Source organism: Lissotriton vulgaris, chromosome 2_1 (genome assembly GCF_964263255.1).
Source record: "Lissotriton vulgaris chromosome 2_1, aLisVul1.2, whole genome shotgun sequence".
Classification (NCBI taxonomy): Eukaryota; Metazoa; Chordata; class Amphibia; order Caudata; family Salamandridae; genus Lissotriton; species Lissotriton vulgaris.
This window is the reverse complement of record NC_141687.1, coordinates 1,751,654,627-1,751,668,693: the sequence shown is the minus strand read 5'-3', so window position 1 is coordinate 1,751,668,693 and position 14,067 is coordinate 1,751,654,627. Positions and strand designations below refer to the sequence as shown.

General features: G+C 45.6%; 1 protein-coding gene across 1 annotated transcript in view; it reads left to right on the top strand.

Moving 5' to 3' along the window:
• The window catches only part of DRD4 (dopamine receptor D4), a 286,588-nt gene that overhangs the window by 192,829 nt on the left and 79,692 nt on the right, over positions 1 to 14,067 (top strand). The window contains exon 2 of the mRNA XM_086957773.1: positions 1,401 to 1,513. Within this exon, the coding sequence (XP_086813899.1) occupies positions 1,401 to 1,513 (113 nt within the window). The remainder of the gene's footprint in view (positions 1 to 1,400; positions 1,514 to 14,067) is intronic.

Below are 14,067 nucleotides of genomic sequence, written 5' to 3'. Positions count from 1 at the left end.
GAGGGCGTGTGATGTCACTTCCGCTACCCCAGTCATTTTGGTGAATAGACGTCCATGGTGCTATAGCAATGTAAATACAGTACAATTCAAAAACTGGCAAGTAATTGAGAGCGAGAATTTGAAATCCTTCAAGTTCTAAATGTCCACATCAGAAAAATATGTGGCCATGTACTGCATGTTCTTTGCAAAACAATAGATGAATATTCTTTGCTAGAACAATACAGTTACTGTACCTTCTGAAAACAAGTGCAGGAGCTGCTGTTTTTTTTTCAAAAAGAAGTGCAGGCGTTGAGATGCCAACAGGGCCTGTCATTTTTCACCACTGCTCACAGTGTTGCCAAGCCTCTCTTTACAGAGGGACAGCTCTATTTTTACTGTCCTATTGTTTTGTTTGGTGGTAAACACGGAACTATCCTCCCAGACACCCCACGCATACCTTTGAAACATGAAAGAAGAAACAAACACCGCAACAATTACCCAGCCCAGCAAATGTTCCTGAGCAATCTATTGAACAGCTGCTCAATTTGAATGTAAAATGAAATGATAAAATGTACAGCTGAACTGCACACATTGAAATTCTAACAGAAATGTTTCTTTTTTTCTCCCTCTCTTCCCTCCTAACATTTCACACCCACCTTTGACTCTATGTAACTCTTTCCATCCTTTCTACATTAATTCCTTCCCTTATTATGTATTATCTTATCTTTTATAATATGTTTTTCTCTCCTTCATCCGATTGGGCATTTCCGGCTATTTTCCTTGCCTTTATTCCATCATATTTCTTTCTTTCCTGGCCATCGCACACTTTATTTTCAAATCGTCTCACCTGCGTCGTGCACTCCGTCTCTGTGCTCTCTGCCTTGCTACCCCATGCTTGTTTCCTTCCCCTGTTCTTTTTGTTCCACTGGTCATCATTACACATTGCATCCCGCCTCTAATCTATGTGGCTTACTAATACATGAATTTTCTGGGCTTTCTACAAATTTATTTTCTCCTTTGCTCTTCCTATGTCTTTTTCCCTACCATCTTGCCATTGCCTTTCTTCTTTCTCTTGAGCTTATATCTTCATGTTTTCTTATTTCCTCTTGACTGTTTCTCCCACGTATCCACTTAATTGCACTCTACATGTATTCTCTCTTGTCCTGCTTCTCTCCCTCTCTCTCCCTCCATCTGTGCCAGCACGTCCCTACCGTCTACCTACAAACTCTCTGCCTTTCTCTGTATCCTCGTTGCTTCATGCAACACTTCATCTACTTGGTCACTGCTTTTTCTTCTGCCCTGTGCACCCCACGTGATGTCTATCTCAATGTGTGTCACTCTCCTTCTTACCCATCTTTATCCCTGGATCTATCTTCCTCTCCGAACTCTCTCTCTCCATCCCCATTTCCCTGCTCGTGCAGTTCCATGATGGAATCTGGACCTTGGGCCCCATCCTCTGCGATGCACTAATGACGATGGACGTGATGCTGTGCACTGCCTCCATTTTCAACCTCTGTGCGATCAGCGTTGACCGGTGAGGCTTTTTCATTGTATTTGTTTAGAAGTAGAGCAATTCTTTGAGTTCTTACTGATCAGTCTTTGGGTTATACGTTTACTGACGAAGAGGAAGGTGGAAGAAGAAAACTAATCACGTCTTAGATGCTACAGAGAGTGTTGACTCGAGGGTTAACCCAAGGGAACAATGAGGATTTAGGGATGGCCATTCTGCTCACGACCATTTTTTAGCCTAAGGTCTCTAGCTCAGAAGTTGGTAGGTCTAATAAACTATTTCTTTTGATGTTTTGTCGACTTTCGAGCTGCATTTACCTAGTAAATCGTGAAATATTGTTAGATAAGTTAAGTACATTAGAAATTCCCATTGGGCTGTTGCCTATTCTGAAGGAACTCCAGGGAGACAATGGGGCCAGAGAGGAACTTGATAATGGAGGGATTCTGCACTGCTTCATGGGCCTGAATAGAAGGTTGAAGAACATTGGGCAACGGTGATGTTTTCTCAAGCTGGCTCAGCGCCTCATGTTTCCAGTGCCTTATGTAAACACAGCCACATCCCGACATCATACAATGCCCACTATACCAGCTCCTCGGTTGTCAGATTCTCACTAGCCACCAGTGTTGGCTTTTCACCAGCCACGGCCCGTGGAGGGAGTTTCACTGGGGCGGAGAGGCGGGCGGGGGAGGGGCAGGGTGCGCTACGAAATTCGTTTTATTTATTAAATTGTTTACTTACCTTCAATTATCCATACTCCAGTTTTTAGCACCCCCCACCCTATCCCTCCCCCGCCCCGCCTCTCCGACCCACCGAAACTCCCTCCACGGGCCGTGGCTGCTTTTCACACTGTCACTGGTGCCTGTTTTTCACAGTGACCCCTGCTTCTCATAACCCCTATTCACGATGCCGGTCACAGACTGTTGAGCAATGTCAGTGCAACGCCCAGCTACCGACTAGTGTAGGGGCCCCATCATTTTGCGTGATGCCTTTGAGTCTATGTATCAGAGCTCCCTATTAGTGGGAACCTTTCACGCTGTCCACCACTGCCACTTCCTCATTCTGCCTGCCAGTTCCAGCTCTCCACACCACTCGCCGGTGGTTCATTTGTAAACAAATTAATGCTGGGGCTCTAATCAGGAGGCAGCTTGCACCAGCTCAGTTATCCTGTTAGCGTTGCCTAAAACAGAACCACCTATTTCTCATGAAAGTAGGGATAGGATATTGCATAAAGGCCAGAGCTGAAGACTTCGGAGCTGAAGAACCATGTTTGAGTCTCGGCATCAGCTCAAAATCCTGTGATTCTGGGTAAGCCACTTAATGTCCCCGTAAATGAATGTGCCCTTAACTGGTGCTCATGAAAAGCACCAATGTTGATGATTAAGTGCTTAAATTAAGCACTGCTACTCACTCTACCTATCATTTATGCATTGCCACATCACCCTGCAGTGCTAGTTCCTCGCTCTGCCTATCATTTCTGACTCCTCACAACACCCCCAGTGCCAGTTCCTCAATCTGCTGATCATGTCTATCTCTGCATGCCACCCCCAATGCCAGATCCTTGCTCTGCTGATCATGTCTATCTCCTCATGCCACCTCAAGTGCCAGATCCTTGCTCTACTGTTCAAGTCAATCTCTTCATGCCACCCCCAGTTCCAGTTCTTTGCTTTGCTGATCATGTCTATCTCCTCATGCCACCCCCATTGCCAGTTCCTTGCTCTTCCTATTACGACTGGCACCTCATACTACGGGAGATGAGGCAGAGCTGAAAAGCTTCTTCGACTGGCTGAATACCCATTCCCAGGACATCAAGTTTACCATCCATTGGGAAAGACATACCATCGATTTTTTGGATATCACTATAAAGACATTAGATGATCATCTATACACTATCCTCTACAGAAAGCCAGATGAGCGCAACACCTTATTGAGATACACCAGCCACCATACCCAATGCCTCCGGGACAATCCACCATTTGGCCGATTCCTTCGGATCCGGAGGAATTGCTCAGTAAAGGATGACATTTTTCGTGAATCTGAAAACCTTATCACTCGCCTCATGGAGCAGGAATATCCCAAAAGGCTAGTAACAAGAGTAAGAAAAAGGGCCTAGTATTATGATAGAGAGACATTACTAACACCCAGACAACGATCAATGGACAATCACAGAATGATTTGTGTCACTACATACTGCACCGTGAGTCATGAAGTCAAAAAGATAATCAATGGACATTGGAAACGTATTTCAGATGACCTGGAAGTTCATGAGCCACGATGCATGCTTTCAAAAAAGCCAAAAACATTAGAGACCATGTCGTCCGCTCACTCTTGGATCTGCCACCCAAAGAGACCATCCAAACCATGTGGAATCTCCCTGAAGTGGTGGGCCATTTTAAATGCACATGATGTAGGGCATGCAAGATGACCATCGAAACAAAGACTTTCTGCTACAAATAACACACCATAGAGCTTAAGGCGCACACAAACTACAATTCAAGTGACGTAATTTATGCAGTTGTATGTCCATGCAATCAGTTATATGTCAGGCAGACAAGACAAAAAGTCAAGACACGGATCCTGCAGTACTGCAGCAGGATTCCCTGTAACACCACGGGTCCACCATTAGTGGAACATTTTTTGACCCAAACACATTCACCAGAATCCTTTAGATGGTTGGTACTTGAGAAGGTGTCCCTAGGAGCTGGGGGAGGGGATTTGGGTTCCATCTTAAACCTAAGAGAGTGTAAATGGATGTATCTTTTAGACACTGTGAATAATGGGCTCAATGAACTTGACGGCACAAATCCCCAATTAGCTGGTTTGACCACTGAATAACTGTATGCCGTATTAGGTAGAGTGGGGCGGGCTAGACTTTTGTTAACAACGTTGATCTCCAGGCATGTCCATATGTGTTTTTTTCTTTGAAAAATACTACTCTACGTTACATCTAGGCTATCAGAATTTTATTTGCCTAATGAGGACATGATATGGCGAAGTCTTTTGATACAATCATAAAGTTGAATTTTTACCGAAAGTAATGTCCACACTTGTTTCTATGTATATCTGTTTTATTGATTGCACTATGGCCAATCCGGTAGTCTAGATGCATTGGCGGACTGATAAATATGCCGGAAGGTATTTCCACACTTGTACTTCTGCATATCTTTTTAATGTATTGCACGATGTTGTATCCGGTGCTTAAGATGCATTGGGGCACCAAAAAACGTGCCACGTTGCGATCAGTCAATGCTAAGATTAGATTCTTGTACACCAGTACCGTTATTATATGTTCCTTTTGTGTATAAAGTCTGACCATCGTAATATGTACAGTACCCCCACACAGGACAACATGCTTACCCCCTGTACACAAGTACTGGCATCGTATGTTTCCCATTGTGTATATATACCGTTAAATGTTCGCATTGTATATAAACTGTGACCAAACTTAATATGTACAGCACTCTCATGACATGAGTAAATTTCGGCTGCATCACATACCAATCATCTTTGACGTAACGATGTTAAGACGCATTGCGTTGACATAAAATTACCTGGATTCTAAATCTGTTTACCCCTTATCTCGCACTTTGTAACATTTGAAACTTTTCAGGCTACGGTGGCCACTCGCTAAATAGGCCCTCGTATTCACGGATTCTTTTTCCCTAGACATGTTGTAATGTATGAACGTCTGTGGTGGGTGGGTGTAGATTGTATTACATTTATAGAAACACTAGAGCGTGTCCACGCTAAGACACCACACATGTCTTACTGGAATAATCAGCGACTAAAATTTTTTAAATGAATGTGGAGTAATGAGGCTACTGCCTCGGTATCCAAAAACTCACCAGTGTCAGAAGGAATCTGACAGACGAAAACAAGACTCGCGATCACTCTTGAGCCGGACGGCCACATTGAGGTTTGCGAGCTGATGTCTGCTGCTGCGTTTTGTTCCCTGTATGGATCGAGCCCCTCGTGGCTGAAATGCATTTTTGAAAGAAGCCAGGCGCGGACAAATCCTTATTGCCGCGTTGGTACTTCTGCTTTACGTTTGGTTGTTATTTGAAGGTCGGGTAGGCTGCTGGCCATGAATTATGTTTTCCTAATCAGTTAGATGGAGCTAATGAACACTGTCTTTGGACAGAGTAACACGGCAAGGCCACGTCCTCAGTGCTGTGTTGGGGTCCTATCCCCATTTAACTTACGGTTGCCGAGTGGCACTTAGTTAATCTAGCGACTAGGGTCGGCATGCCAAATTTAGGATATCGCTTCAGATTTAGTTTTTTATAAACATGACTATTGGCACACCATACATACATCTGGTAGACTTTACAGATAATATATGTTTAGTAAGCCATGGTTTTACTCCGAGGCCCAAGGGGCTCGTACAGGATTTTAGCGAATGACTAGTTACCACCTCCCACGCATGGAAGGTCTCTTTTTGGATCTACAGATACGTTTCTGCACGCTCATGTATGTTGTCCAGTTTGTTCACTGAGGACTATGGGAGTCCTGGGTTATTGATGTAGACATGTCAGACTTATGCCAAGAAGCCTTTGACAATGTTCTCTTGCCCCGCTCTCTTGTTTTATAGAAAGTCGGATTTGGTCCAGTAACTGCGAGTGATTGATTAACCCGCTGCAGAAGCATTTCCTTTATTTTTGTTGAACCAGTGAGTAATGGTGATTGATACGCTTATCAGTTGGTTTTTAAGATTAAGACTTAGGTTTTTGACCTTTATTTCTCTCTGACCCCAGGAGCTATTCGAGCCCACGCCTTTTGGCTGCACAGCGGGGTTATCCTGCTGTTCCCCCGAGTAGGTATCAGTTACCCCTTTACTAATAGCATTCACACTATTTTTCTTACACTATGTCCCTTCCCTCACACACTGTTCCAATTGTTCACAGATGCTCTTCCCAACCTTGTCCTGATGAAGACCCCACCGTGAGGACTGAATTAACCCTCCTTCATAGGGGTCGAAACATTAACGACACACACCTAAACCACAAGCTCTGATGACTGATTTCCAATCAGTTAATGTCTATTAGAGTTATGTGTATATTCGGGAACAATTGACCTGTTTCAGGCTGGAAAGGTTATACCATGTACAATTGATGTATGTATGTCACATCACCTCTACCCTGTCCTTCCCCCACACGTTTTTCACTTGATTCCCAACCTTTCCCCTTTCCTATATCAAGAGCACTGTAAATACGTATCACATTGTAATTTGCTTGAGCAACTATGTTGCTAATAATAAGCAATGCTTTGAATCTGAATCGCATTGAATGTGAAGAATTAATACAAAAAATTGGATTTATGCATTACATGAAAAGAAGGCCTGGTGAATGCTACTGGATTTATTGTTTGTTACAAATGTTGCTACCGCGACCACTCACTTATTGGACTCCAGGCAGTGCCGGTTGGTTACTCTGCCTATACATTCCATACTCCTTACACTACCCATCAGGGCCACCGATGCAGGATTCTGCGATTGTCTGCCACTGCTTTACGCTACCCATCATTGCCATCGACCCTTTACAGCAGTGTCAACTTCTCACACTTTCCTCATGTGGATCAAGCCTGTTGTAGAGGTTGATGGGGTAGTTTAAACTTTATAACCATACCATCTTTGGCCTCTCTATTGAAGTAGCTGATAGTTTGCAGAACATGTTTTTTTAAGCCAAAGTTATATATATTCCTGTGTTCACTTGCCACAGCCTCTCATTTTGCCATTATCTTTCTTTTTACTTCAATTACTCTTCCTGTTTTCATAGCGGTATCCACACTCCTTGCTGCTCAACCTGATAATGTCGGCCTATTTTACGCACCTTCAACCTTTCGACTCTCGTTCCCACTTTTCACTCCATAGTTCTTGGAGCCTTACTCCCCTCAAGTGTTTTTCTGCGTTTTATCTTCCTCCATCTCTCCTGCTGCCTTCTCCTCCTTGTGCCCTTCAAAAGCAGAGCTGCTCTGCCAGAAGGTATTTGTATAACAGGCATCAATAATTCACTTATTTGAAGATTCTCTCAGATGTAATATTGAAAAAAGGCTGAATCAAATACATATTTGCCAATGATCAAAAGTTTGATCAAGTATAGAATCCAGGGTGGATCCCATATTTTCTAGTTCCACATTGTGCAATTCAACCACTAGATAGGTATCTCGTTCTCTCGCACGTTTTGCATCAAAGGTTAGTGCTTTGTTTTTAATTCTTTGTGAGTGAGTTTAAGAATGTGAGTAGCACGCAGAAACTTCATAAAAGCTCAGCTCATTTTTGGCTTGAGGGTCTAAGAAGACCTAGAGCTGAGCCGGAGCATGGTATCTAGCTTGCGCCTGGCTTGAGCTTTCCGTGGCTCACCCACCTTTACTGAGCATGCCCTCCTGCCCAACTAGAAGTGGGTGATCCACTTTGAAAGCATTTGCACCATCATGCACAAACAAAAGGGAAATTGGTCGACTGAACAGTCTTAATGTTTGCATACTGCTATAATTGTGATTATTTTATTATGCACTTTGAAAGTATTTGCACTGTTACCTTTTCTTTATCTATTCCCACACCATCTATGGATTGTATAGGATCTGTGCTGGATTAGGTACCTGCTGATAGAATGCGTTTATTTCTACTTGTTTGTGTTTCTGGCATTGTTTGTACTTGTCTTTAACTCACCTTGAATATTGGTGAATTAAGTTTCATTTGTACTACATAAATAATAAATATAAATAGAGAAATATCAACGTCCTGAAGCATTCAAGCAGTTTTGATCCTGATCCTGGTTTCCCTGTCTGTTTTTGCCATGCATATTAATTTTTTTATTTCATTTATTTGAATAATTGTGCCATACAGTTTCCATATTGAGCCAATTATAAAATATCGATACAATATGTTCAATACCGGCACTATCAATGTATAACAAAACTCTATTAAACATCAACAGGCCCAACATTGAACACTTCATTAACTCACCCGATGCCCCTCACACACCACTTTACATGAACACAATGGTCCACCTTCCTCACACGATGGGTGCAAACAGTCTAATCCCAAGAGTGCCAATTACGCTTCACTACTCACACCCAATGATATGACCAGTTTGTCCATTTTAGCAGTCGCCGGGAAAACTTAACCCACCAACCTCTTTATTTCTCTCTTGACTCCCCAACAACATAGTGCACACATGCAACTCTCCTCTCCGTCCAGCCGGCCACTTCAGCCCCAACCCTTCCAATTTTAGCCCATGTTAGTGCATTGCTGATAGGTGTCTCTGGTCTTTCTAGACTGAGGGTTAACGGCCGGAGCATGCATACAGGTCAGATGATGCTCTAACTTCCCACGCTTGCCTTGCGTGATACATGTCACAGCAACTGTTTGCGCATAGTATTTTAGTCTTCTGCATGAATACTGAGAACACTTTCATGATCGCTCTCACAAAAGCAGTCACAGAGTTCATCCCCTGCTGCCTGATCTAAAAATGGTCGCCATAATCGACAGCAGCTCGTCATAAAGCATCAAAATCATCTGTGTCTATTGGATCACCAAGAAAGCATCTCAAGGGGTCACTTGAGACCTGCAACGCTAGAGACCCAGGCCTAATACGGGAGCAATGCCCCAGAACTCTACACAAGTGTAGCCCCTGACGCCTGACCAGACAATAGCAGACAATGGCAGCCAAGCTCACAATTCACTGAGGGAATTAACCAGAAACAGGACCACTTGAAGACCCCAAACACGGGAAGCCTCACATACGAAGTGAAGTGAGTCACCAGAGACCCTTGAAGGACCAGGCTACCCTAAGACGGAAGTGGAGCTACAGAAGAGATCACGTCAAGAGTCCCTGATGCCTGACCATGGAATGATCGCTAATTCCAAAACCAACTCAGAAAGCGACCAATGACAAGGCCACAAAAAGTCCTCCGACACCCACGATTCTCCAGCAAACCACAGCAAGAATCCAAAGGTCAGTGTAGGCAGGGTCAGTAGCCCCTATCAGTTTACAAGGGGCCAAACAAGGTCAGGGCTCTAGAAAGGCTTGATATACTGCCCCTCCAACGCAGCCAGGTCCCTTGGGAAACATAATCTCCTCCCTGACCCGCGCTCTCTCATCGCCCATCCGGGTTCCTATCCTCCGATCCACAAACACAGCTAGACAGAGGTACTATCACCTATAGTGATTACCCCCATCGATACAGACCCAGTACCAAGAGATCATTCTGACACCTACCCCCCCAGAGAAGCCCTTCCCCACACGCAACCATGCCTGCCGCCACCTCCCTCCCGAGAGGTGATACACCTCATTCTCCTCCCCCCCTGACCTGACAGCACCCTCCCCTCCGCACAACATTCCACCCCACTACACACCGGAGAGTAGCCTCCTCCCTCACAACACAGTCAAAATGCCACCAGACACGCAACTGACTGCCGCCCCGCGAATACCCAACTACCTGATACCCCATGGACCGAACTCCTTTTCAATCACTTCCCCCCCTACCTCTCTACTAAAGCGAAGAAACACTTCAAACAGAGACTAATTAGATAACACCCGAGACACTATTCGTAGACACTTACTTCTGCTTTAGAGGGCAGATAAAAATGAACTTAATCTTCCACACTATAAGACCCGACAACTGGACTACCATTCTTAACACACATCTCATCATTTCCAAAACTACCATTACATCCAACAGCCGCAACCTATCTCCTGAACAACCAGACGACGAACTGTAATACCTCCATAACCATTTACGCGAATGGTACAGTCCTAATACAGGGCAAGAGTGTTAACCTTGAGGTCTTCGACTCCCTCTTCCTCTCATTAAAAAAGGCCCCCATGATCACCTCTCGAACTGGATTGACTCCATCCTTTCTCCCAGTGAGCTTCTCACGACAGGTGAGACACCAGACCCACCTCTCATCCTCGGCGAGATCCCCTTCTTCATTATCCCGAGGCACCCACGGCAACTCCTCACCTCCGATCAATGATCACACCCCCGCTAGTAGACAACCCACCTACCCAGGCCCCCTCCCTCCCCTTCCTCAAACCCAAGGTCGAGCACTTCCCTCAAGCGCAGCCGCCCCTCCGCGTCCACACGCCACACGAGAACTGATGCCTGGCAGGAGCCAGCACTCCCCCTGCCCAAGAACCCTCCCATTAGCAAACCTGGATACTCCTCCCACATTAATCATCAGGACTGGGACACTCACCCCTCCTTCAACATCCATCACGACAGGGACTCACCCCCATCAACCAAAGGCCATGCTGCCCCAGTCATTCTACCCCTGTGGAAACCCCCCCCCCCAATGGGATTGTTGCACCAGATTCTCTTCCTCCCTCCATGGATAACACAACGCAACGCCTCTTCCTACTGGAAACTCAGCTCAAAATCCTGCCCCGAGGCCTGATCGAAACCCTATCCAATCTTGCCATGACCCGAAATCTGATCCAGACACCCACTGCACCACCCATTCTCACCCAACTCAAACATGACAAGATACCACCCTTCAACGAGCCCAATGCCTCCACCCCCCGATCCCAACCCTGGCCCAACAGAAAGAGAACTGATAATCGATACGAAAGACCAAGAAGAGCTACTACCTCACTTTCCTCTCAGGAAGTGGCACACCTAGACTCAGGCTACGACCCCCCTACGAATTCCTCCCCCAAATCCACGATCCATGTATTAACAGGATTTAGAAGAGAACATCCCCCTGTGCGAGACCCTAGACCCCCAGCCCACCTATCCGCCCTACCTAGAGCCCAATCCTCTGAAAAAAGGAGCAAAGAATAGCCTCCCATAAACTGCATGCTCCTTAACTGCAGATCTGCCCATAAACATGCAACCGAACTAGCAGAAACCATCCTCTCACAGGATAAAGACATAGCATTCATCACGGAGACCTGGCTCAACAATCTCTCCTACCCCAGCATAGACCTGCTGGTGCCTCCCGGATTCTCACTGATAAATAAGGACAGACAAAGGAAAAGGGGCGGGGGTATAGCAATCAGCAAAACACACAGCAATCATCCACAGGAACAACATCTGCATCACGGAAATTACCTCCTGCTTGTACAGCTCCTTTGAATGTCTCTCAGTGAACATTAAAACTCACGACACCAGGCCTACATGTTGCCATCTTTTGTACCACCCCCCAGGCAACTCCAGCGAATTCGGGGTTCACCTTTCTGACTTAATAGCCCGCTGTGCACTCGGTAACTTCAACAATATAATCCTGGGCGACCTCAATCTAAGATGGAATGAACCAAACAACCCGCTCATCCAAACCTTAAACAACCTACTACTAGAAAACAATCTACCACAACACTGCTTAGAAGAAACCCATCATAGAGGAGCAATCCTCAACACAATTATTGACGAAAGTAATGCAGTCGCCATCGATAACATCCTGACGATAGACTGGTCCGATCACCACTTAGTTCTTTTTCACATCAACGATGCGGGCCTAACTCAACACCCCAAGCAAGACCCTCCCAAATGGGTCAGGAACACAGCCCAGATCCCTTGAGCTGACCTAGAAGAAGGAATCAGCTCGCTACTTCCCAACATCTCTGATCATCTCTCAACCACCGAACTCACTTCTCTTTATAACTCAAATATGATGCTCACCCTGTACCACCTCGCCCCTCTGAAACTAAAAAAATCGAGGACCATTCCCTCCAGATCATGGTTCACCACTGACATCAATGAAGAAAAAAGACATCTAAGAGCCATAGAAATAATGTAGAGGAACAATCCCTCCGCCCTCCACCAAGATCAACTCCAAGCAGCCCGCAGGTCTTACAAGAAGCACATTAACCCCTTCCATGCGGCCGCGATTCTGCGCCTGTGTGGCAGAATCGCGAGTGGGCGGGTTTATGACGGCCCCCAGCCGTCATCAGCACAAGAGCACCGTAGTGCATTACGGCTGGGGGCCGTCATCAGCATGGAAGGGGTTAAGGACAAAAAGACTGCTTTCTTTTGCTCTGCCCTAGACACTTCAAAAAACACGACCCAAGGAGCTTTTCAATATCATCAGGAATCAAACCTCCAAGCCCATGACATCATCAACACAGGCATCCAAAGAACGATGCGACAACTTTGCCAGCTTTTTCGACGACAAAATCGCCAAGATAGATCTCTCACTTGGCTCAAATCTCATCTCTGCATCAAGAACAAACCACCTGAAACTCAGGATAACGCCTCCTTGATCCCCCCTAAACACTGGTCCTCCTTCATTCCCATCCAGGAGGCAGAGATAGTCAAATTAATCTCCATTGCCAAACCCTCATCACACGCCCTGGATCAGCTACCCCTGCAGCTGGCCAAAGACCTGAAGCTTGTCCTGGCCCCGCTATGTTGCAAGATAATTAACAGCTCATTGAGCTCTGGAATCGTACCGGACTGCCTCAAAGTAGACCAAGTCAAGCCTCTGCTAAAAAAGCCAGGGCTAGACACCGAGGATCTAAACAACTTCAAACCTTTATCGAACCTACCTTTTTTGTCCAGAATCCTGGAAAGATGTGTACACCCTCAGCTGACCCTGGATAACATCAATCTCCTAGATCCCCATCAATCAGGTTTCAGAAAAGGCTGCGGTACGGTATCCGCAATCCTCAATGTCATTGATGACCTACTCAAGTCACTGGACTCAGATCAATGCTGCCTCCTCATCCTCCTAGACTTATCAGTTGCATTCGATACAGTTGACCACAAATTGCTCATCAAGGTTCTACAAGAAAGGGCTGGTCTTTAAGAGACGGCCCTCCACTGGTTCTCCTCCTTTCTCCACAACCGCTCACAAAAAATAAAAATTAAAAACTTTGAGTCTGACCTCCACCCTGTCATCAGGGGTGTTCCACAAGGATCAGTGCTCTCCCCTCAGCTTTTCAACATTTATATGGAACCCCTTACCTCTCTTCTCAGGAAATCCAACATCCCCTTTCACTTATATGCTGACGACACGCAGCTTTATCTAGAAACTACCTCCATTGACGACATCCAAAGACTTAACACCTCGCTCATGGAGGTTCAACACCTCAAACTCAACCAAGAGAAAACGGAAATTCTCCTCCTCTCCAACAAAGCCGAAAACCCCCAAATTGAAGAATGGCTCAAAGCCATTGACACTCTCAACTGTAACCTCATCCTGGCAGATTCGGTAAAATCTCTAAGGATCCCCCTACACCCAAAATTGGACATGAAGAAACATGTTTCTAGATCCCCTAAAAGCGCCTTTCTCAACCTGAAATTACTTTACAAAAGAAAACCCTTCCTCCCACCCAAAGACCTTCAACAAGCCACCAAGGCACTAGTGCTCTCCAGAAATGACTATGGGATTGCAACCCTGACTGGAACAGCAAAATCACACCTTGCCGCCCTGAAGACAACCTTCAATGCAGCTGCTAGGATGGTCACTGGTCCGAGGAAATTTGAACACATCTCTCTCGCGCTCAGAGAACTTAAATGGCTCCCAATCGAGTTGCGAGCCAGCTTCAGAACAGCCTGCCTCACACACAAAGCCCTGCACACAGGAAAAACAGAAACTTGGCCAAAAAACTCAAAAGGGCCAGCCGGCCAGAAACCTCAGG